General features: G+C 43.8%; 1 protein-coding gene across 1 annotated transcript in view; it reads left to right on the top strand.

Moving 5' to 3' along the window:
- COL22A1 (collagen type XXII alpha 1 chain) overlaps positions 1 to 26,072 on the top strand; it is a 424,543-nt gene that overhangs the window by 62,052 nt on the left and 336,419 nt on the right. Inside the window, exon 3 of the mRNA XM_073632290.1 lies at positions 19,905 to 19,979. Within this exon, the coding sequence (XP_073488391.1) occupies positions 19,905 to 19,979 (75 nt within the window). The remainder of the gene's footprint in view (positions 1 to 19,904; positions 19,980 to 26,072) is intronic.

Raw genomic sequence — 26,072 nt, 5'->3', positions numbered from 1 at the left:
TTTGGAAAGGGTCCTGTGCATCTTTGGTTTCGATTCAGGTGCAAATTCAGACCTGATTCGCACCTGAATCGTTGAACAGGGATGCATCGGACCCCCTGCTGTGAGCCGTGACCGCAGCATGTGTGAGCCCAGCCTAAAGCAAGGTTAGGGTATAAAAAAATATCCAAAGCTTTGAACATCTCACAGAGCTCTGTTCAATCCATCATCTGAAAATGGAAAGAGTATGGCACAACTGCAAACCTACCAAGACATGGCCGTCCACCTAAACTGACAGGCCGGGCAAGGAGAGCATTCATCAGAGAAGCAGCCAAGAGGTCCATGGTAACTCTGGAGGAGCTGCAGAGATCCAAAGCTCAGGTGGGAGAATCTGTCCACAGGACAACTATTAGTCGTGTTCTCCACAAATCTGCCCTTTTCTGGAAGAGTGGCAAGAAGAAAGACATTGTTGAAAGAAAGCCATAAGAAGTCCCGTTTGCAGTTTGTGAGAAGCCACGTGGGGGACACAGCAAACATGTGGAAGAAGGTGTTCTGGTCAGATGAGAACAAAATTGAATGTTTTGGCCTAAAAGCAAAATGTGTGGTGGAAAACTAACACTGCACATCACCCTGAATACACCATCCCCACTGTGAAACATGGTGGTGGCAGATTCACGTTGAGGGGATTCTTTTCTTCAGCAGGGACAGGGAAGCTGGTCAGAGTTGATGGGAAGATGGATGGAGCCAAATACAGGACAATCTTAGAAGAAAATCTGTTAGAGTCTGCAAAAGACTTAAGACTGGGGCGGAGGTTCACCTTCCAGCAGGACAACGACCCTAAACATACAGCCAGAGCTACAATGGAATGGTTTAGAGCAAAGCATATTCATGTGTTAGAATGGCCCAGTCACAGTCCAGACCTAAATCCAATTGATAATCTGTGGCAAGACTTGAAAATTGCTGTTCACAGACGCTCTCCATCCAATCTGACAGAGCTTGAGATATTTTGCAAAGAAGAATGGGCAGAAATGTCCCTCTCTAGATGTGCAAAGCTGGTAGAGACATCCCCAAAAAGACTTGTAAACTGTAATTGCAGTGAAAGGCGGTTCTACAAAAGTATTGACTCAGGGGGGCGCCATACAAATGTACGCCACACTTTTCACAGATTTATTTGTAAAAAAAATTGAAAACCATTTATCATTTTCCTTCCACTTCACAATTATGTGCCACTTTGTGTTGGTATATCACATAAAATCCAAATAATTTAGGTTGTAACATGACAAAATGTGGAAAATGTCAAGGGGTGTGAATACTTTTTCAAGGGACTGTGTGTGTGTATATAAACAGGGAAACAGGGTAGGGCTTATTTGGGGGGTAGGGCTTATTTTGCAGCACAATCACGCTAGGTCTTATTTTCGGGGAAACAGGGTATATATATATATATATATATATATATATATATATATATATATATATATAAATATCATATGTACGGTATTTATTTTTTAATTTGCATAGTGTAGTTAAGAGTTGCAATCTGTAAAAAAATTTTTTAACTCTATATTCCATCTGGGCTATTACTTTTACTTATTGTGGGGTCACTGGGACAGGAAGTGAGCGGAAGGGACACAGGCAGCAAAAAGAAAAACGTTTCTTTCCCTTTTCTACTAAAATTAAAACTATAAATTATCTTAAAGCGGTATTAAACCCAAAACCACAAATGTATTATTGCAGCTTACCAATCATTAGATGTGGTGGCTGCATTAGTTTTCTTTTCTTTGGCTTTTCCTCTGTTTTACCCTGCACTCCACCTTATATTAGGGCGCCCCCCCTCCCCCCAATCTGGATGAAGGAGCACAGAAGGCACAGCAGACACCAGCATTGCCAGTCGGGTGTGGGGGTGGGGGGAGTGTTAAATGTTTTGGCAGATTTAAATACATTAACAAATTGGAGCCAAACTCCAGCTCACATTTTATAATCAGTTACAGCAAACTGTTTCTTTTTCCTTTTGGGATAAAGGTTTTGCATGAATAAATAAAAGCTGATCATTTGAATGCCCCCTACCACTGTTAACCGCTTCAGCCCCTTCCTGACCAGAGCACTTTGTGATGATGTTGTACCCAAACAAAATTGACGTCCTTTTTTCCCCCCACAAATAGAGATTTCTTTTGGTGGTATTTGATCACTTCTGCGGTTTTTATTTTTTGCACTATAAACAAAAAAAGAGTGACAATTTTGAAAAAAAAAAGCAATATTTTTTACTTTTTGCTATAATAAATATCCCCAAAAAACGTATAACATTTTTTTTCCTCAGTTTAGGCCGATGTGTATTCTTCTACATATTTTTGGTAAAAAAAAAAATCACAATAAGCGTATATTGATTGGTTTACGCAAAAGTTAAAGCATCTACAAAATAGGGGATAGATTTATAGCATTTTTATTATTTTTTTTTTTTTTTAGTAATGGCGGCGATCTGCGATTTTTTATCGTGACTGCGACATTATGGCGGACACATCGGACACTTTTGGCACCATTTTGGGACCATTGTCATTTATACAGCAATCAGTGCTATAAAAATGCACTGATCACTGTGTAAATGACACTGGTAGGGAAGGGGTTAAACACTAGGGGGCGATCAAGGGGTTAAGTGTGTCCTAGGGAGTGATTCTAACTGTGGGGGGGATGGGCTACCACTGACATGACAGCGATCACTGCTCCCGATGACAGGGAGCAGTAGATCCCTGTCAGGTCACTAGGCAGCACGCCATGGGAACATGCCTGCAGGTCCCGGGAACCCAATGTTCGCCGGCGGCCCCGCGATGGCAGCATGGAGAGGTAAAACGGGGAGATGCCTACGTAAACAAGCCATTTCCCCGTTCTACCTCTCCACACTGCAATCGCTGGGCGGCCGAACATCGAGTTCCCAGGACCCCCGCGGGCGCCCCCACGGCGTGCGGCGGGCGTGCCCCCGGGCATGCGGCGGACTCGCACGTGCCCAATAGGCGGCAAATTTAAAAGGGACGTACAGGTACGCCCATTTGCTTGCCTGTGCCATTTTGCCGACGTACATCTGTGTGCGGCGGTCGGCGAGCAGTTAAGTGGTTTGTCTCATCCATGTAAACTGATACATTCTGCTGGAGAGCTTGAGTTTTATGAAAAAAAACGACAGGCTTGCTGGCTGGATCACCAGATGAAAATACAAGAAAGAAAGCCTAAAAAAAAAAAAAAAAAAACTATTGCAGCCATCACATCTAAGGATTGGTAAGCTACAATATAATAAATGTTTGCTTTTAGGTTTAATACTACTTTAAAGACGGGTTTATAATGGTGTGAACCTTCAAGGTGAAATCAAAGTGTCTGGAAGCCGTTCTAGTGGTCCTGTATTGCAGTGGGGAGTTCTCGTCGGCTGCTCAGATATAAGTTTATTCTCGGGGCCGCTGGAGGCCGCGATCGCCGGTGCATTGCTAATGTAAGCGTACGAGTTCAGCATGCAGCGCTGCTCCCCGAAGAATGCCGCACAGGGCTTACCTAAAACTGACGTCTTGCGCTAATACTTGCCTAATCAGCACCCAGGAGCTGGGAGGGGGGGGGATTATTTCCGCTAAGTATTAGTTAAAGGTCACGCTTTTGTTGTTCTGCGTCTTTCTCTGACGATAATCGATAGACTACCTGGCAGCTCTGCGGTGTGTGTGTGCGGCGGGCGGAAGGCCCAGGCCTGCTTAATTATGCCGGTGAGGAAATCAGAATAGAAGGAAGCCTGTATCAATGCGGATACCGCTGCTGACCTCTTCTTTTCCGGAAAATGCTATTGGCCTGGCAGGCATTCCGATCCCATGGCTTCTGTCCTTTCTGAAGTGCTTTCTTGGAAAAAGCGTTCTGATACAGACGTGGTGCTCATGCATGCAGTCTCAGGACAAGATTCTCAAGCGCCCAGGGTGGAGATGTCCAATGGTGCCTCCCTTCAAAATATATGAGCATTATGTGTCAGCAAAAATCCCCCCCCCCCCCCAAAAAAATTGAGCAGTACTCTGTTTGTGAGGTCAGGCAATGATGTGGACGAGAAGGCCTGGCTCGCAATCTCCACTCTAATTCATTCCAAAGGTGTTCTATCGAGTTGAGGTTAGGTCAGTCAAGTTACTCCACCCCAAACTCGCTCATCCATGTCCTTATGGACCTTGCTCTGTGCACTGGTGCGCAGTCATGTTGGAACAGGAAGGGGCCATCCCCAAACTGTTCCCACAAAGTTGGGAGCATAAAATTGTCCAAAATGTCTTGGTATGCTGACGCCTTAAGAGTTCCCTTCACTGGAACTAAGGGGCCAAGCCCAACCCCTGAAAAACAACCCCACACCATAATCCCCCCTCTACCAAATTATTTGGACCAGTGCACAAAGCAAGGTCCATAAAGACATAGATTAGCAAATTTGAGGTGGAGGAACTTGACTGTCCTGCACAGAGTCCTGACCTCAACCCGATAGAACACCTTTGGGATGAATAAGAGCGGAGACTGCAAACCAGGCCTTCTCGCCCACCTCACTGCTTGACCTCACGAATGCGCTTCTGGAAAAATGGTTAAACATTCCTATAGACACACTCCTAAACCTTGTGGACAGCCTTCCCAGAAGAGTTGAAGCTGTTATAGCTGCAAAGGGAGGGCCAACTCAATATTGAACCCTACGGACTAAGACTGGGATGCCATTAAAGTTCATGTGCGTGTAAAGGCAGGTGTCCCGATACTTTTGGAAATATAATGTATATAGCAGCTTACCAATCATTAGATGTGGTGGCTACAGTAGTGTTATTTATTTTTTCCCCCTCTGTTTTCACCTCATGATCTGGCCAGTAACACACATCCTGTGTTAGAGCGCCCCCATTGTGGATAAAAGAGAAAAGGTGGGTTAAAAGCAAGCAGTGGAAGTGATCCACAGAGGGAAATGCAACTGTAAACAAGGCCTAAGAGTCAATATTTAATCATGCATGGTTAGACAGTGGACCTGCAGATTTGAACTCAGTCTGGGTAGTTCAAGAGGAAGCAATCTATCCTTGAGAGATCAATCCAACCATTGGTATCCATTTTATTGATTCCAGGGAGACAATTTATTTAAAAGGGGATACATAGTGCATTGATGGTCTCAAACTGAACCTACCCTTGCCAGTCCTTGATACCAACCCAATTCTTGATTAACCACTTGGCGTCCATGCTATAGCCAAATGACGGCTACAGCACGGACCTGAATTTCCGGGAGGCCGTCATATGACGTCCTCCCCTTTGCACACTCTCTGCGCGCCCCCTGTAGGACGCGAGCTGTGATCACTGAGTCACCGAGACTCAGGTGATCACAGATCCGAGTAAGGGGCCGATCTTGGCCCCTTACCACGTGATCAGCTGTCAGCCAATGACAGCTGATCACGTGATGTAAACAGAAGCTCAGTAAACGTTTTTTTCACTGGCTTATGTACAAGGGACATTGGTCCCGAAGAGGAAGGAGGCACATCTGCCTCATCTGTGCCCACAATTACTGCCTGCCAGTGTCACCTGCCAGTGCCCACAGTGCCCACCAGTGCCACCTATCAATGCCCACGAGTGCCACCTATCAATGCCCACCAGTGGTGCCAATCTGTGCCACCTAGCAGTGCTACCTATCAGTGTAACCTACCAGTGCCGATTAGTGCCCATTATTGCCACCCATCAGTGCCCATCACTGCCACCTATCAGTGCCACCTATTAGAGCCACTTCTCAGTGCCCACCAGTGCCACCTATCAATGCCCTTCAGTGCCACCCATCAGTGCCACCTTTCAGTGTCACCTCTCAGTGCACACTAGTGGCACCTATCAGTGCCCACCAGTGCCGTATATCAGTGCCCACCAGTGCCGCCTTATAGGTGCCCATCAGTGCAACCCATCGGTGCCCATTAGTGCAGCTCATTGGTGCCCACCAGTGCCGCCTTATAGGTGCCCATCAGTGCAACCCATCGGTGCCCATTAGTGCAGCTCATTGGTGCCCATCAGTGCAGCCCATCGGTGCCCATCAGTGCAGCCTCATCAGCTTACATCAATGAAGGTGAAAAATTACTTGTTTGCAAAATTTTATTACAAAATAAATTATATATATACATTTTTTTTTTAATTCGGTCTTTTTACATTTTTTTAACAAAAAATAAAAACCGCAGGGGTGATCAAATACCACCAAAAGAAAGCTCTATTCGTGGGAAAAAAAATTATAAGAATTTAATTTGGGTACAGTGTTGTATGACCACGCAATTGTCATTCAAAGTGCGTCAGCGTTGAAAGCTGAAAATTGGTCTGGACAGGAGGGGGGTTTAAGTGCCCAGAAAGCAAGTAGTTAATGGGTTTGATGATAGGGTCTCATTGATCTTAGGCTCTTTTGATGTGTCCTTGGTATCTCTTCTTTCAAATGTGAAGTGCTGGGGTGATCTTGGCCTCACTGTTTGACTTCCAGAGAAGACATTGTGATAATATGAATACTTTTCCAACCTCTTGAGGAAGAGACTTGTGAAACGCGTCGAGAAAGAAGACAGCTTCCCCCTTGAGCAGCTTAAAAATTCCCGTTCGAAGAAATTTCAGTTTTTGGTATTTCTGGTGGATTGTAGAGTTGGATTTGGCAGCTTGCCCCAAATCCTCATGGGTTTGTTTATAGCTGATAATATACGCTGACATCATCTTGATTACTTCGCAAACAATCATGGCTGCTTCCGCTATTGTGCAGGTACTGCTGGTACGGGGTGCTTGGTTACCGCTGTGTGTATTATTATGGTGTCTTAGCTGAACATTTTTTTGCAATGATGGAATTCCTCCTCATCGGGTCTATTCAGTTTTCCCCTTATCTCAAGGTGAAGAGAATTCCCATCACTCAGTCATCCAGGCAAAGGTTTGATCACAGGTTTCTGATACATCCTTCATATAGTTATATAACATTGCATTCTTCTCTAAAGCTGTCCTTATCTTTTAATACCCATGAGCGTGACAGCAGATGCTCTTCACGTGTCACGTCATAACAAATAAGCTCCTGTATTGCCAGAACTCTATAGCAGAGAATCTTACATGGCAGGAAATCCATTGCAAGAGATGTTCATCTAAATGTGTCACCTGTTTCTTATGTAGAGGGCTGTCATTTACAATACGAGAAGTGTGGTAGGCAGTGCAGAAATGACATTGGTGGTCAGTGGAGAAATGTTTTCTTATATTGTTGGCCAGTAGGGAAATGCTTCCTTGTATTGTTGGCCAGTGGGAAAATGCTTCCTTACATTGGAGATCAGTGGGGAAATGCTTCCTGATATTGTTGGCCACTTGGCCAGTGAGAAAATGCTTCCTTGTATCGTTGGCCAGAGGGAAAATGCTTCCTTACATTGGAGATCAGTGAAGAAATGCTTCCTTGTATTGTTGGCCAGTGGGGAAATCCTTCCTTGTATTGTTGGCCGGTGAGAAAATGTTTCCTTACATTGGAGATCAGTGGGGAAATGCTTCCTTGTATTGTTGGCCAGTGGGGACATGCTTCCTTACATTGGTGGTCTGAGGAGCAATGTTTCCTTACATTGGAGATCAGTGGGAAATGCTTCCTTGTATTGTTGGCCAGTGGGGAAATGCTTCCTTGTACTGTTGGTCAGTGAGAAAATGCTTCCTTACATTGGCGATCAGTGGGGAAATGCTTTCTTAAAATGTTGGCCAGTGGGAAAATGCTTCCTTACATTGTTGGTCTGAGGAGCAATGTTTCCTTACATTGGAGATCAGTGGGAAATGCTTCCTTGTATTGTTGGCCAGTGAGAAAATGCTTCCTTACATTGGCGATCAGTGGGGAAATGTTCCTGGTATTGTTGGCCAGTGGGGAAATGTTCCTGGTATTGTTGGCCAGTGGGGAAATGCTTCCTTACATTGGCGATCAGTGGGGAAATGCTTTCTTATATTGTTGGCCAGTGGGAAAATGCTTCCTTACATTGGTGGTCTGAGGAGCAATGTTTCCTTACATTGGAGATCAGTGGGGAAAAGTTTCCTTGTATTGTTGGCCAGTGGGGAAATGCTTACTTGTATTGTTGGCCAGTGGGGAAATGCTTCATTACATTGGAGATTAGTGGAGAATTGCTTCTTTGTATTGTTGGTCAGTGACCCTGCCCCCCCTCTGACGCCACATGACATCAGAGGAAGACGGGGTCGCCCGTTTACATCACAGAGTGGCCCCGCCCTCAGCTATATAACAGCTGTCATCGAGAAGAAGTGTCACTTGGCGTGAGCCTCCCATGGAGGCGGAGCTGTTACGTTTTTTTTTTTTTTGGCTCGGCGGCGGCGTGAGATGGATCTACATCGTGGGGCATTTTTATTTTTTTATCTTTTAATAAAGGACTTGTCCCAAAGTGTCTCCTGTCTTTTTTACTGTTTTTGACACTTTTTTTGTGAAATGGTAGGGGTGCAATGTACCCATTACCAAGTCACATGGGGGGGCGGGATCTGGGGGTCCCCTTGTTAAAGGGGGCTTCCATATTCCGATAAGCCCCCCACCCACAGACCCCCCACAACCACCGGTCAAGGGTTGTGGGGATGAGGCCCTTGTCCCCATCAACATCTTTCCAATTTGCCGCGAACACCGCATAATGTCCGTTGTTTGCCGACTGTTCGAACAACCAAAATAACCAAAGCATAAGCTCGGGCCGAACCATTCACCCATCCTTAAGTGGCACATAATTGTGAAGTGGAAGGAAAATGATAAATGGTTTTCCACATTTCTTTCAAATAAATATGTGGAAAGTGTGGCGTGCAGTTGTATTCAGCCCCCTTTACTCTGATACCCCAAACTAAAATCTAGTGGAACTAATTGCCTTCAGAAGTTGCCTAATTAGTAAATAGAGTCCACCTGTGTGTAATTTAATCTCAGTATAAATACAGCTGTTCTGTGAAGACCTTAGAGGTTTGAAGAAAGGTAAGAAGAAAGACATTGTTGAAAGAAAGCCATAAGAAGTCCCATTTGCAGTTTGTGAGAAGCCATGTGGGGGGACACAGCAAACATGTGGAAGAAGGTGCTCTGGTCAGATGAGACAAAAATTAAACTTTTTGGCCTAAAAACAAAACACTATGTGTGGCGGAAAAGTAGCACTGCACATCACCCGGAAAACACCATCCCCACCGTAAAACATGGTGGTGGCAGCATCATGTTGTGAGGATGCTTTTCTTCAGCAGGGACAGGGAAGCTGGTCAGAGTTGATGGGAAGATGGATGGAGCCAAATACAGGACAATCTTAGAAGAAAACCTGTTAGAGTCTGCAAAAGACTTGAGACTGGGGCGGAGGTTCACCTTCCAGCAGGACAATGACCCTAAACATACAGCCAGAGCTACAATGGAATGGTTTAGATCAAAGCATATTCATGTGTTAGAATGGCCCAGTTAAAGTCCAGACCTAAATCCAATTGAGAATCTGTGGCAAGACTTGAAATTTGCTGTTCACAGACGCTCTCCATCCAATCTGACAGAGCTTGAGCTCTTTTGCAAGGAAGAATGGGCAAAAATGTCACTCTCTAGATGTGCAAAGCTGGTAGAGACATCCCCAAAAAGATTTGCAGCTGTAATTGCAGAGAAACTTGCTTTACAAAGTATTGACTCAGAGGGGCTAAATACAAACGTACACCACACTTTTCACAGATTTATTTGTAAAAAAAAATTAAAAAATAAACACTTATCATTTTCCTTCCACAATTATGTGCCACTTTGTGTTGGTCTATCACGTAAAATCCCAATAAAATAAATTTACATGTTTAGTTGTAACATGACGAAATGTGGAAAATTTCAAGGTTTATGAATACTTTTTCAAGGCACTGTAAGTTCCAGGTTCATGTCACAACCTCTTTTATATCCCCTGTAGGTACCAGACATTGGTCTATGTTAGATGTGTCCAGCATTGCTCCAGGGAAGAACGTCTGACCTTCAGACATAATAATAGATGGATCTGGGTTGGAATGATGTCATTGTCATCCAAGACCAGACAAGGTGTTGATACAGCTGGTTGTCTAGTGAAAGTTATGACCGTCGTTTAGATGCTAATAACAGGACTGTCTGCCTTATGCAGCTGCTTCATAAGTATCCCCGCAAGGCGAATTCTCTGTTTCGGACAGTGAGCATTACACACAGTATTCATTCTCCGCCGTGAACGTGTCCTGCAGCTTGCTTTATGTCTCCAGCTGCTCTATGTTCAAATAACTGCAGCACTGTAAGGCTGCAATCGCACCTGAGCACAGCGATTTTCAAGAGTTTTGCCAGCGTATACAAGCGTTTTAGGAGTGTGCCAACAAAGAAAGTGGAAAGCTGCACGTTGATGTTCATCCCAGTTAGAATCTATAAGAAAACGGCTTCAGCTTGTCTCCTCCAGAAGCCACATCCCTCCAACTTGTTTCAATAGCCCTTGGGCTTAGTCATAGAGTGTCAGGGCTGGGCTCAGACCTTCCTTCTCTGAACTGGCCGCTCAGCTGTCGGCTAATTGCCAGCTCCTATCTCTCCACAGTTACTCAGCTGCTGATGATATCCTGCTCGTCAGTCCTGCCTACTTAAGCTGTCCAGCCCAGAGGAGCTCTGCCTTCGCCTTGGTCAACATCACAGAGACTATCTCCTGCGTTCCTGTTTAACCAGTAGCTGCCCGCCCACTGTCATATGACGGCGGGACGAGGCAGCTCTCGTTATGGGCGGACGTCATATGACATGACTGCCTTTCCGAGCAACTAGGGGGCGAGCGCACCCGCCGCGTCACTCGGGACCGGATGCGCGTGCCCGGCGGCCGCGATGTCCGCCGGGCACCCGCGATTGCCCAGCAGCCGAGCAGGACCATGGATCTGTGTATGTAAACACAGATCCACGTCCTGTCAGAGAGGAGAGGAGACCGATGTGGTTCCCTTGTACATAGGGACAGCTATCGGTCCCCTCCCCCCACAGTTAGAATGACCTCCCTAGGACACACATTAACCCCTCGATCCCCCCCTAGTGTTAACCCCTTCCCTGCCAGTCACATTCATACAGTAATCAATGCATTTTTACAGCACGGATCGCTGTATAAATGTGAATGGTCCCAAAAATGTGTCAAAAGTGTCCGATATGTCCGCCACAATATCGCAGTCATGATAAAAATCGCAGATCACCGCCATGACTAGTAAAAAAAAATAAAAATATTTAAAAATGCTATAAATCAATCCCCTATTTTGTAGACGATATAACTTTTGCGCAAACCAATCAATACACGCTTATTGCGATTTTTGTTTACCAAAGGTATGTAGAAGAATATGTATTGGCCTAAACTGAGGAAAAAAATTGTTTAAAAAAAAAATTGGATATTTATTATAGCAAAAAGTAAAAAATATTGTGTTTTTTCAAATTTGTCCCTCTTCTTTTGTTTATAGCGCAATAAATAAAAACCGCAGAGGTGATCAAATACCACTAAAAGAAAGCTCTATTTGTGGGGAAAAAATGATAAAAATTTAGTTTGGGTACAGTGTTGTATGACCGCGCAATTGTCATTCAAAGTGCGACAGCGCTGAAAGCTGAAAAATGGTTTGGGCAGGAAGGGGGTGAAAGTGCCCTGTATTGAGGTGGTTAAAGACTTGCTTGGCTGACATCCCTTCTGGCTCCAGATCCTGCTTGCTCTTTTACTACGATCTCCCTGACGTTTGGTTTGTCTGACTATCCGTTCCAGTTCCTGAACTCTGGCTATGTTTTGACTACGTTTGTTCTATTTACTTTTATTATTAAACAAGTGTGATTTAAAGTGGATATAAACCCAATGTCATCCTTTCTAAACTACTGCCATAAGGGTTATCTATAAGGATATACATGTCCCCTGCATGTATCTTTACCTGTCAAATGTCTCCCCTCTCTCTGTTATTAGACCCGAAAAACTGCATATTCTGTGGGCGGGGTCTGTTGTCTGGAACTCGGTGGGTGGAGTCATGATGTCAGTAGACTCCCCGCCCACCTCTACTCTCCCCTTGTCAATATGCATTTTCTCCTGTGTATTTCTTACACTGAACTTCTGCTATGATCTCTTACATCCAGTGAAAAGACAGGAAAGTAACCACATGACTTCAGTATGCCCAATCATGGTGAGGTGTGGAACAGCCAATCCTTGCAGAGCTGCTGAAGAAAGGAGTGGGGATGGGAATTAAAATATAATGCCTGTGTCTTAGGTTAGTGCACGAGATATGTAAATCACCTGTCACTCACAGCAAGGGGGAGGATTTGACAAAGTTTTTCTCTGTTTGTCAAGATTTATCTCACTGAACAATAAAAGAGGATTGCTCAGAGATAGATTAACTCTTTGTGGCAAGACTGGGCTCCAATGATAGGAAATCTTATACTCTACAGTATGACATTAAAAAATTTGGGTTTACATCCACTTTATGAAGTATTTAACCCTTGGGGAATCTTCTCACCAAAACGAAAATTCATATTGTGGTGGTGCCTAAAATTTTTACTTTGGCTGAATCAGTGAGCCAATCAGACGAGTAGGAAATGACATTTCTGGGGGCTTTTCTTACACCAATCGTTTTTGAATGCCTCCAGGGTTGCCATATTGCATTTAAATTTACAGAAAGATTCAGCGGCTACAAATTGAAAAGGAAAGGTCATTTTTATTATGTGTAGCAATTTTATATGCTATACTATTTTTTTTTATTTGCCATATTTTTTTTCCACGAAAGTGGAGTTACCCTTCAAGCTTATCACATGTATCTCACATACTGTACCAGCTTCGTTGGAAGCGGACATCTTTCATAGCTCAGCAGGTCAGAATCAGAAGAAAATGGCACTGTCATGACATGAAAAGAGATTTCCTTTTTCAGTGACTTGTACACTGCTGTCAATCAGCATGATATAGAAGAAGTGGCTGTTTTCAACCCTATAAGTCAAAATGAATATAGTCCTGGCCACCTTTGATGATTCGAAGGATGTCCTTGAGCTCCAGTCATTGACTTTGCCTAGGATGAGATGATGCCTTTAGTGTGCTGCAGGCAGAAGAACGCACCCCCTCCCAGCAGTGATCAGACTGCAACATTGGAACTTTGTAGCAAGTCACTGTGTTCATTTGTGAACACAACGAAGAACTGCACAAGCAGCGGCATTGTGTCATCTCTGAGCTGGCATCTCAGCCTTGGAAGCAAAATAATGACCCTGGTTGATGTCTGAACAAAGATGGTGCTGCCATTCTGGAGAGAAAAACAGATGAAGGGATTGTCAGATGAAGTACTGTAATCTCTGTGACAGGTAATAAATACCTGGAAGTGTTACACTTACACATCACTTAGCATGCATGAACTTGAAAGTGACATCTGAGGCTAGGTCCACTTCAAATTATGGACACCGGTGCTTAAAGTTCTGTCTTTAATAAGATAAAATATTTCAGTTTTTGGTTTCCCAACTAGAAGAGATTGGTGATTCTACTGAATCTTTAGATCAGTAGAGGCACAACCAACAAGAGGAAGGAGGTCCTGATTCCTTTACATAGATCTTTATATCACTAGAGGGATCACCAGCAGGAGGAAGGAGGTCCTGATTCCTCCATATAGACCCTTAGTTATCACTAGAGGGATCACCAGCTGGAGGAAGGAGGTCCTGATTCCTCCATATAGACCCTTAGTTATCACTAGAGGGATCACCAGCTGGAGGAAGGAGGTCCTGATTCCTCCATATAGATCTTTAGTTATCACTAGAGAGATCACCAGCAGGAGGAAGGAGGTCCTGATTCCTCCATATAGATCCTTAGTTATCACTAGAGGGATCACCAGCTGGAGGAAGGAGGTCCTGATTCCTCCATATAGATCTTTATATCACTAGAGGAATCACCAGCTGGAGGAAGGAGGTCCTGATTGCACCATATAGATCTTTATATCACTAGAGGAATCACCAGCTGGAGGAAGGAGGTCCTGATTCCTCCATATAGATCTTTAGTTATCACTAGAGGGATCACCAGCTGGAGGAAGGAGGTCCTGATTCCTCCATATAGATCTTTATATCATTAGAGGAATCACCAGCTGGAGGAAGGAGGTCCTGATTCCTCCATATAGATCTTTATATCACTAGAGGGATCACCAGCTGGAGGAAGGAGATCCTGATTCCTCCATATAGATCTTTATATCATTAGAGGGATCATCAGTAGGGATGGGCCGAACACCCCCCGGTTCGGTTCGCAGCAGAACATGCGAACAGGCAAAAAATTTGTTCGAACACGCGAACACCGTTAAAGTCTATGGGGCACAAACATGAATAATCAAAAGTGTTATTTTTAAAGGCTTATATGCAAGTTATTGTCATAAAAAGTTTTTGGGGACCCGGGTCCTGCCCCAGGAGACATGTATCAATGGAAAAAAAAGTTTTAAAAACGGACGTTTTTTCGGGAGCAGTGATTTTAATAATGCTTAAAGTGAAAAAATAAATGTGAAATATTCCTTTAAATTTAGTACCTGGGGGGGTGTCTATAGTATGCCTGTAAAGTGGCGCGTGCTTCCTGTGTGCAAAATGATATTTCCAAATGAAAAAAGTCATTTAAAATTACTTGCGGCTGTAATAAATTGTCGGTCCCGGCAATACACATAAAAGCCATTGAAAAAAACGGCATGGGATTCCCCCACAGTCCATTACCAGGCTCTTTGGGTCTGGTATGAATATTAAGGGGAACCCCGAACCAAAATTTTTTTAAAAAATTGCGTGGGGGTCCCCCCCAAATACCATACCAGACCTGGAGGTCTGGTATCGATATTAAGGGGAACCCCACGCCAAAATTAAAAAAAAAAATGGTGTGGGGGTCCCCCCAAAAATCCATACCAGACCCTTATCTGAGCACGCAACCTGACAGGCCGCAGGAAAAGAGGAGGGATGATAGAGCGCAACCCGCCCTCATGAACTGTACCAGGCCACATGCCCTCAACATGGCGAGGGTGCTTTGGGGTAGCCCCCAAAAGCACCGTGTCCCCATGTTGATGGGGACAAGGGCCTCATCCCCACAACCCTTGCCCGGTGGTTGTGGGGGTATGCGGGTGGGAGGCTTATCAGAATCTGGAAGTCCCCTTTAACAAGGGGACCCCCAGATCCCGGCCCCTCCCCTGTGTGAATTGGTAATGGGGTACAAGTACCCCTACCATTTCACAAAAAAAGTGTCAAAATATTAAAAAAGACAATAGCCGGTTTTTGATAATTCCTTTATTAATGTCTTCTTCTTTGCCCGCTTCTTCTTCCATCGTCTTCTGGTCTTCCTTCGGTTTTCTTCTTCTTCCTCCATCTTATTCTTCCCCCGCTTCTTCCTCTATCTTCCTCTGCTTCTTCCTCCGGTCTTCTCCTCCGGCATCTTCCTCCGGCTTCTTCTTCCCGCTCCGTCTTTAGGACGATCTGCCTCAATGGGAGTCTCCTGCTGTGTGATTCTTCTGTTCTTGTGACAGCTCTTATATAACTGAGGGCGGGGCCACCCGGTGACCCCACCCCCCCTCTTACGCACGGGGACATCCCTATGGCTTCCCCCGTGGTGTCAGAGGGGGGCGGGGTCACCTGTTTACGTAATTACTTCCACTTCTTAATTATGTGCCACTTTGTGTTGGTGTGTCACATAAAATCCCAATAAAAAACATTTACAATAACATGACAAAATGTTTAAAATTTCAAGGGGTATGAATACTTTTTCAAGGCACTGTAATTTTAGAAAGTATTATTTTACTGAAAGAGTAGTTGATGCTTGAAGCAGACTTCCAGCAGAGGTAATGAGTCATTCAACATTTTTGGAACGCATATACTGTAGACCTATACTTGGAGAAAGGTTAAAAGAAACAACAATAAAATACAACCAAAAGCAAAAAAGGGGTCAGACATGATGGACCACTTGGTCTTTTTCTGCCATAGCTCTTCTGTGTTTCTGTTCCTTTCTATAATGCGATGTGGCACATGTGTGACAATACAAGGGATAAGGACTAGCTAGAAGTTCCTCTTCTGAAAGGATGGCCTGGGTTGATTCCACACACACACAAAGAGATGATTTGGATGAGAAATAGACAAAAGGGAAGTGAGATATTCCTTTGTTTCCACCTCTTTGTCTTCATTAGAAGGAGTCCGTTGTTACTCTGCATCTAATAGACGGATTAGGAAGCCAAGCTTCCAACTCGAGACACAAAAGATACAAGAAGCTTTCTCCATCTCAAAAGGTCTCTTGAAACCCGGCACGGAAGGACTGTCCAATGTTTGTCATCAATTAAAACCAGTTAAAGGGCATCCAAAACTGATATTTTACGTGGCTTCTGGCAAAGTCCATCTCAAGCCTCTTCTATTTATCAAGGGCTCCAGGATGGAGATCTCGTCACCAAAATTATGTGTTCTGCCCAAGACCCCCTCACTGTTACAAAGATGGATATTTCCAAATTCCTAAATAATTGCCAATAATAACAATAATCTTTGTTATGGCTTTGTGGAGGAGGGACGCCAACTAGTGCCTGGGAAATAGAACTGCAGTATTTGGCAGTCAGAAGAAATTGGAGGGTGATTGAAAACAATGATGTCCATCCAAAACTGAAATATCCAAATTTAAAAAAAAATGAAGTTGAAAAGAATTAAAAGCCCTGTCAGGTACACACATTTGTCCAAGCTTTTATGGTTGTCACCAGAACAGGAATAGAAAGAAAATCTTCCAATGGAGACACCTGCTTTGGTGACGGATAGAGGATTTCCCCTTATTGTTATAGCAGCCAGAAGTCTGTGTACACTCCACATGTTAATGGAGCGCGATCTGTGCACCATTAGATTCAGTGGAAGGCAGGTGGGATTTCAGGGGGTCTAAGAGACCCTTGATCTCTTATTAAAGAGAACCTGTCGCAAAGCGTTTATATCACATAGGGGACTTTTTGTCTTAGTGGAAAAAGAGTGTTACACCCAACCACTTAACCCCCCCCCCTCAATCCCCCCCAAAAATTTGGAACCCATCTTACCCCCACATACAAGCTCGGAACTGGGCCTACTCCACCCGACCCCTCCCACCATGCTTCCTGGGTTCCGCTAACCTACATGCTGAGTGCCACCGAAGGGAGGGAAACCAGTGAACATCCATTCGTTGATCTCCCCTAGCTGCAAAAGAACCTGGAAGTGATGTGTATGGCGTCACTTCTGGGTTTCTGTTGTCACTTTCTCCAGTTGCGGGGGGCAGTGAAGAAGCTAATGGAGTATGACCTGCGCTCCATTAGCTTCAGTAGAAGGCAGGTGAGAAATCAGGGGTCTAAAAGACCCCTGATGTCTCATTGAAGATAACTTATTACAAAGAGTTTATGTCACATAGGGGACTTTTTTGTTTATGTATTTCTTTATATAGAAAGTTTTAGTGAAAAAAAGTGTCAAAAATATAGAAATATAGAAAGTTTTAGTGAAAAAAAGTGTCAAAAATAAAGTTGCGCCCAAACATGTCAACCCCCCCTTCCAAAAATTTTTTTTTTTAGGCCATCTTGCCCCTATATACGATGCAAGATCAGAACTATGTAGAAAAATGATCTGCACTCCAGTTGTTGCTCTTTAAATTTCTTCATTTTATTGAATAGCCACAGCGAACAAATGCAGATTAAGTCAGTTGACGCGTTTCAGCCTATAAGGCCTTAGTCATAGTGTTAAAACCTCTACTTTTTAGGCCTCATGCACACTGGACGTTTTTGGACGTTTTTACAGCTGCTGTTTTAGGCTTCAGATGTTTTTTTCTACAGTCAATAAACTCCCCAGCATGTTATCCCATGTGTCTATGCACACATAGACTGTTATCAACTGTTTTTTGGTTGGGGCATTTTTTGGCTTTAAAAAAAACCCCAAAACTAGAGGGTTCTGAGAGGAGTTTTTCAGCTGTTTTCAGCTGTAAAAACACTCTAACGTAAAAAAAAAAAAAAAAAAAAAAAAAAAAAAACGCTGATAAACACAGATAAATGCTCAAACACAGCTTTTTTTTTTTAATTGTTTTTATTGAAATTTACATATTACAACATGGTGTACAGGTAGTACAAAAGTATAAAAGTATAAAAATATAAAAACATACATTCAGCAATATACTGCGATGTAGGTAGGTGTGTATTCTCCAAATGCACAGATAGGTAAATAAATAACAGTTTTTTAACATTTTTGATCCATTGAAAAAAAAAAAAAAAAAAAGTTTTATAAAACAACGCTAAAAACTGCTAGCGCGGAAAAACGCAAAAAAACGCTATTGCAAAAACATTGAAAAACTCACTGCAAAGCTATTGGCATTTTTTATAGCGTTATTTTAATGTCCAGTGTGCATGAGGCCTTATAGTTTACCAAAAATTGGGGTAAATATTGCATTGTTGTGTTCTAAAATGAATTTTAGTGTATTTCTTATTTGAAATGTGCTTGATAATTAAACTGTTTTGCTAATATTTACAAAAAGAAGTGTAGCGCAATGAATCAATATGTCATGTTAAAACAGAGTATAAAGTGCATAGAAATAAGTGGTGAACCACAAGTCCCAAATAGCGCTAGTGAAAGTATCCATGTGTCGAAAAGGAATTCGGGAGCACAGATGTACAGTGACTGTCCCTCCACCTCCAAAAAAAACCTCCCTTCGCTCACCTGATGCAATGGACCCCTGACCTAACAGGTGGTCGACAGCGCAGGTCCCTCAATAGGGTAATTAGCAGGAACTGGAAAACCAAAACTCCAACACAAGTACACCAAGGATATATAAATAAAAGAGATCTAAGTGCTCTCCATTAAAACTCTCCAATTCTTTATTTTAAAACGATATTCTACTCACATAAAACGCTCGTAAACAGGCGCATAACGCAGAATAAGACCGCTGCGTGTAAACTCAGGATGGCAGTGGGTGACATCACCCATGCATAGCTCCTCCCCATAGGTGTGCGCAGCCTATTGCATTAGGGTGTGCCCCCCAAAAGCTCAAACACATACGCGTGTGTATGCATGTGTATATATACTAACAGTGTCAGTAGAGCAATGGACAGTGTCAGTAAGGCAGAGATTGGTGTCAGTAGGGCAGTGAACAGTGTCAGTAGTTTTAATTTTTATTATTGACTTTTTTATAATTTTTTATAACTATATATTTTTTTTTATATAATGTTTTTTACAATTTTTTTTTTTAGAAGACCCGTTAAGGGGCTTTGTTGAAATATCAGCGGTCTAAACAGGAGGAATCCATACCTCCCAACTTTTTGAGATGGGAATGAGGGACACCTATCAGCAAAAGTATGCAGGCATAGGACACACCCCTGGCCACGCCCTCTTTAAAGGAGAAGTATCCAAAAAAACAAGATTGGTTAAACCCACAAGTGCTTTTTTTTTTTTACCACTACTGTTGTACTGAGATGGGAATGAGGGACACCTACTAGCAAATGTATGTAGGCATAGGACACGTCCCCAGGCACACCCCCTTAAAAGAGAATTAACCAAAAAAAAAGGTTAAATAAATCCACAAGGGCTTTTTTTTTTACCACTACTATTCCTTTATATTGGCTTTTGGAATTTACAAATGCAGCAATTTAGAAATCAGATGAAAGGTTTAGCGCTGGAAAACACTTGATAGATAAAAAGTGAATTTTATATACATCTATATAGATCAGACCAAAATGAGGGACAAATGAGGAGGAATGAGGGACAGAGGGACATTGCTCCAAATCAGGGACAGTCCCACCAAATCAGGGACAGTTGGGAGCTATGGGAATCTTCCTCACATATGGGTGATAAGGGTGTGCCAAGGCACACCTGGCACACCCTGTGCACTCGCCTGTGCTTCTCCCTATCCTAGTGTGAAATGTTTTTTAGGCGTCTAACTGGCACAGTACCATTGCCAAAACTCCAACATATAAAGGTCTGCTGTGTGTTATGTCTTTGCTGAATTGTGCTGTATAAGTGTCTGATAGAACATTATACGCCTAATTATTCCTATTTTTTTTTTTGGTTGCAGATGTCCTCTGTCCAAACGTCAGAGTCGAGGGTGAGCGATTTAAACACAAGAATGGAGAAAGAGACGAAATTCCAGGTAGGTTAAGGGATGGTCCCTTAGGAGGTCCATGATAGAGCCACCCTTGTTTCATTATCTTATTCCTTATCGTTACAATGTTAATATTTAATTTTTGCCTTTGCACACCACACAAAGAACACAAAGATAAAGCAGAGAGCGTGGGCCAGCCCGATTTTAGATATAATGTACACTGCGAATTAACCCGTATATAACATAGACTGCTAAACCTGGATAGAGCTTAGCTCAAGCGCAAGCTTTCATAGCCCTGGTCAGTGGATCCAACTGTGGGGGCAGGCTTGATAAGAGTCCGTTCTGACTCAATACAAACGCATGAAAAATGCATGAAAAGTATCCCGGTCACCACACACCATGCAAAGCTGTCTACTGTGACAGTAATAGCACCCTCAGCTGACTCTGTCTGAACCACTCCACCGATGCGTTTTGCCCCCGAACCAGGGTGAAACGCGTTGGTGAGTTGCTCAAAACAGAATCAGCTGAGGTTACTACAACTCTCACGCTAGACAGCTTTGCATGGTGTGCGGTGACTGGGTGTCACGTACCTGGTCTGAGGCTGATTTGACGAGAGGGCTTCCCTTTGCGACTAAGTGCCAAGCACCCCTGAAGCTGAGTGCTAGGCTCAAAGATACATGGATGCCAGTTAAGGTAGATCTGCTAGAGGCTGCTTGCAGCACACCGGAACTGGATTGCTGTCAGCTGGTCTGTTTGGACAGATGGCAGGACTTCCATAGCCCCTGGGGATGTAGTGGAACCAGGGCGGCGACCACAGGTAGGGTGGCACCTGAGGAAGAAGCAGGATCAGGCTGGCAGGACCAGACTGAAGAAGCATAGTCAGGATGAGAGTCGTAGTCATACACAGGAAGTCAAGCCAGGGAGTAAGCAGGTGCGTGGTCAAGAACAGAGTCAAGGTCACTCACAGGGATCCAGTGGAGCAAACAGAAGGTTAGCCAAGAGCAAGTCAAGGTCATGCATGGTAGAGCAAGAGCAGCAGAGTCCTTATAGCAAGCTGGGGTCAAAATCAGGGATCAGGCAGGAGAGAAGCCAAGAGGCAAGCTGGGTCAGTACCAAGTAATTCAAGGAATACAAGGAACCCAGGAGCAAGGAGTACTGGTACATACCTCACAACATTTTGAGATGGGAATGAGGGACACCTACTAGCAAATGTATGTAGGCATAGGACACACCCCCTGCCACACCCCCTTAAAGGAGAATTAACCAAAAAAAAGGTTAAATTAATCCACAAAGGCTTTTCTTTACCACTACTATTCCTTTATATTGGCTTTTAAAATTTACAAATGCAGCAATTTAGAAATTGATTTCAGGTCTTCCAATCATGAGGGTTCAGCATCACATGTGGGCATTACCTATGGTGGTCTGTATGCAGTTGCAGCCTGCCTAGGTGTCAGAAACCATGAAATCAGACCGAGACAGAAGTACAGTTAAATCACACTTGTTTTTTAATAAAAGTAAAAAGAACAAACGTAGTCAAAACATAGCCAAAGTTCAGTAACCGGAACGGATAGTCAGCCAAGCCAGAAGTCAGGGATCAACGTAATGAAACAGCAAGCAGGATCCAGAGCCAGAAGGGATGTCAGCAAAGCCAGTCTTTAAACAGGAACGCAGGAGATGTTTCTTGTGATGTTGACCAAGGCGAAGGCAGAGATCCACTGGACTGATGAGCAGGATATCATCAACAGCTGAGTAACTGTGGAGAGATAGGAGCTGGCAATTAGCCATCAGCTGAGCGGCCAGCTCAGAGAAGGAAGGGCTGAGCCCAGCCCTGACACAAGGAACGCCCACTCTTCCAGACTGACACTCTTCCCAGGCTCCTCCTCCTTTTACTGCCATATAGATACTACGGTGGCGGCTTCGGGTGGTTTTGCACACTCAGTGCATGTAAATCTGACAAGCTGACTGGCGGCTGTTGTATGGAAGTGATTCGGCAGCTCTGCAGTCATCAGATTGCTTCCACACACCACCATATGTGTCACAGCCCCACCCAACATGTGCTCCCCACCATGTCTGCCTGACTCCATGCACCCATTGGCAGAACCAGGACTGGCATTGCAGGTGCCACCGTGCTAATGACCCAGAAATGACATATCAAACATAACTTCTGGTGTCACTGTCTCCGGCCAGTATGGCCAGGGAAGAAATGAATGCAGTGCGATCTGCATTCTATTAGCGAGAACAGGTGAGACATCAGACCCCTGATGTCTCATTCAGGAGAACCTGCGACCAAACCACCCAAGCACCTCAAATCTCCATAAAAATGTTTGAGTCCCCCCCCCCACGAACACACAAATGTAAATGCATGCGTGGGGGTGCCTACACATGAAAACACAATTTGCGTTACACATGTTACCTATCGCTCGCTCGCCAGAATGAGATAAAATATTCCAGGCCTGGTATTCATAGTACAAATAAATATCCACTGCCCCCACCTATAACCACTGCCCCCACCTATAACCATGGCCCACCTATAACCACTGCCCCCACCTATAACCATGGCCCACCTATAACCACTGCCCCCACCTATAACCATGGCCCACCTATAACCACTGCCCCCACCTATACCTGGCCTTTGCAGCAAGGAGCACGTGAAAAGGGCGACACATAAACCAAAGATAATTCCCAGCTCAACTTACCGACCAGCCTGCTACCAACCAAATTATCCTGCCTGACAGTATGCATTAAAAACAGGGGCTTAGTTTGCACACGATTGCAAATACATGTGTAAGCTGCAGAGCCTCTTCACAGCACCCCAGTATTGTCTGCAGTCCTACAGTAACTCTAAATTTTGAGAGCCACCACAGTGGAAGAACATGCATTATAATGGATTGGCAGAGGTCAGGTGAGCCCCTCCTTAAAAGCACATTATTCATAGGTCACTCTAAACTGAAGACCTGTAAGGACTTTTAATGTATTGTCTATGGAAAATATAGAGTACTGAATTAGTTGCCGTTTCACAGGTCCACGCAATTTTAAGGTTTGACATGTTTGGTATCTATTTACTCAACACAACCTCAACTCTTACATGTCACCAAACGTAAGGTGATTTATTATGTTTGTATGCCCTAAAACTAACCCTAAAGTGTTTTTTACTGAAATGCTGCCTTTCGTAAACTGTTGCACTAATATTGTGTGACATAAAATTGGAACTACCACCATTTTATTCTCTAGGGCAGCCCTTTTGCTTGCCTTTATCATTGGGTCATGTCATTGGGGCACTTCCCTCACACTGACATTAACAATTAGGCACTATTCATGCCACCGACACCAACACTATTATAGGTTGGACTTGATGGGCTTGTGTCTTTTTTTGACCTTACCTACTATGTAACTGTGTATCACTGGGGCACTATTCCTCCCACTGACACCAACAATGGGACACTATTCCTCCCACTGACACCAACAATGGGGCACTATTCCTTCCACTGACACTAACAATGGGAAACTATTCCTCCCACTGACACCAACAATGGGGCACTATTCCTTCCACTGACAACAACAATGGGGCACTATTCATCCCACTGACACCAACAATGGGGCACTATTACTCCCACTGACACCAATGATGAGACACTATTCCTCCCACCGACACCACCGATGGGACACTATTCATCCCACTGACACCAACAATGGGGCACTATTCATCCCACTGACACCACCAATGGGGCACTATTCCTCCCACTGATACCACCGATGGGACACTATTCCTCCCACTGACACCAATGATGGGGCACTATTCCTCCCACTGACATCAACACTTGGGCACTATTCCTCCCACTGACACCAACAATGGGGCACTATTCCTCCCACTGACACCAACAATGGGGCACTGTTCCTCCCAATGCGTGGACATTGTTACCGACACCAGGACATTTTCTACTCCCACTGGCTACAGTCCAGGCATTCTGAAGTCTGAAGGATAGTAAACTGGTCCTTTTTTTAGAAAGTTGGGCGACCCCTGCTCTAGGATGTCTACTTTCAGAAAACATATGGTATAATATTTTGGGAGTTTTATGTAACCTTCATACCTAAAATGAGTGCAATTTTAGGCTTGAACATGTGTGCAAATAAAACGCAAAAGTTAGAGAATTACTGTATAGCGTAGTGGATAGGAGTACGGTCACATTTAAGTCTATGGGGAGATTAGGTTGGCGAGTTTGGGAAGGTGAGCTGGTTTATTAATTAGCGAAAGCATAGTTTTCCTTTAAGTTTCTTAATAAAGCTATATGATACTGAAAAAGCAAATATAAGCAGTGTGAAGTCTAATAGCTTTTCCTTAATTGGCTTCATTTAAGCCCAAATGTTTCCCTTGACATCTACTTTTAATGACCCAGACACTAATTCCGCTTACCATGAACACTACTACAATAATCCTTTTCACAATGAATTTAGAAAGTTCTCTTTGTCTTCAAGCCCCAATATTTACATGATTAATGACGGCGCAGATCCTTTTGCATAATGCGCTCACTAATGATGCTTAGATTTGGGCAATGACTAATACACAGATGTATTTTGCAAAGTGACCTTTTCAGGAGTCGCGGAGGTCACAAGACCTCATTTATTTCTCAGAAAGATTGGGGGCCCTACGGCAGCCATACATTGGGATTAGCCAAAGCCGCACAATAAATAATTGTTTGGTTTCGGTCCTGATATAAGCAAATTCCATGATATATGAATAACAATGGGCATTTCTTGAACTTTTGCTGAGCTTTTGGTTTTTTTTTAATGTTTTTAAATGTATAAGCGAATAAAGAATGCAGTGAACAAGACATGCATATTAAAGGGGTATTTCAGCATGTTCTCAAACACCACCAGTACCAGGACTGGTTCAGTGGAACACGTATGATCTTGGCTAAATGAGGCATTAAGATGTAAAGCGTGTTACTGATGATTGACCCGTTAGTTATTTTTGACAGCAGCCTCGATTGCCTACTGGCTTGGCCTCACGTAAAGTGGACTTTTCATTAACTTTACCGGTCACGGTAACAGTAAGGGCTCACTTACACTTTCTCCCAATGTGCGGCATTGTGTGGAACACTTGGACGCACTTTTTTAAAAACACTCTGAATGCCAATCAAAGCGCCAGTCACTATATAAAATGGTGAGCTTACAGTCCTGTTCACTTTGTTGTGTTCACTTTGCTTTGCTTCAAAGATGTCACACCATTTGCTCAAACTCAACCCGTCCAAAGCCGAGCTCATAATATTTCCTCCTCCACCCGTCCCTTCCCCTGACCTCTCTGTCAAGATCAATGACACAACCATCAACCTATCTCAGCATTCCAGGGTGGTAGGTGTAATCCTGGACACTGAACTCTCCTTTAGGCTCCACATCCAATCACTGTCCAAATCTTGCCTCCTCAACCTACGCAACATCTCCAAAATACGCCAATTCCTAACCAATGACACCACAAAGCTCCTAATCCACTCCCTGGTTATCTCTTACTTCGACTACTGCAACTCCCTCCTCATTAGCCTACCTTTACATAGACTATCCCCCTTTAGTCCATCATGAATGCTGCTGCCAGACTCATCCACCTTACCAACCACTCAGCGTTTGCTACTCCTCTCTGACAATCCTTCAATTGGCTTCCACTCACCCAACAAATTAAATTCAAAATACTAATGCCGCGTACACACGAGCGGACTTTACGGCAGACTTTGCTCGGCGGACTTTTCGACAGACTTTACGACGGACTTTCTGAATGAACGGACTTGCCTACACACAATTCACCAAAGTCCGTCAAATTCGTACGTGATGACATACGACCCGACTAAAACAAGGAAGTTCATAGCCAGTAGCCAATAGCTGCCCTAACGTGGCTTTTTGTCCGTCGAACTAGCATACAGACGAGCGGACTTTTCGACCGATTTTGACGGATTGATTTAAAACATGTTTCAAATCTAAGTCCGTCCAACTTTTGAGAAAACAAAGTCCGCTGGAGCCCACACACGATCGAATTGTCTGACGAAATCCAGTCCGCCGGGCAAAGTCTGCCGTAAAGTTCGCTTGTGTGTACGCGGCATAACAATAACTTACAAAGCCATCTTCAGCTTGGCCCAAAGCTACATCACTTATTTA

Source organism: Aquarana catesbeiana, linkage group LG05 (assembly GCF_042186555.1).
Source record: "Aquarana catesbeiana isolate 2022-GZ linkage group LG05, ASM4218655v1, whole genome shotgun sequence".
Lineage (NCBI taxonomy): Eukaryota > Metazoa > Chordata > Amphibia > Anura > Ranidae > Aquarana > Aquarana catesbeiana.
This window is presented reverse-complemented; position numbering and strand designations above follow the sequence as displayed.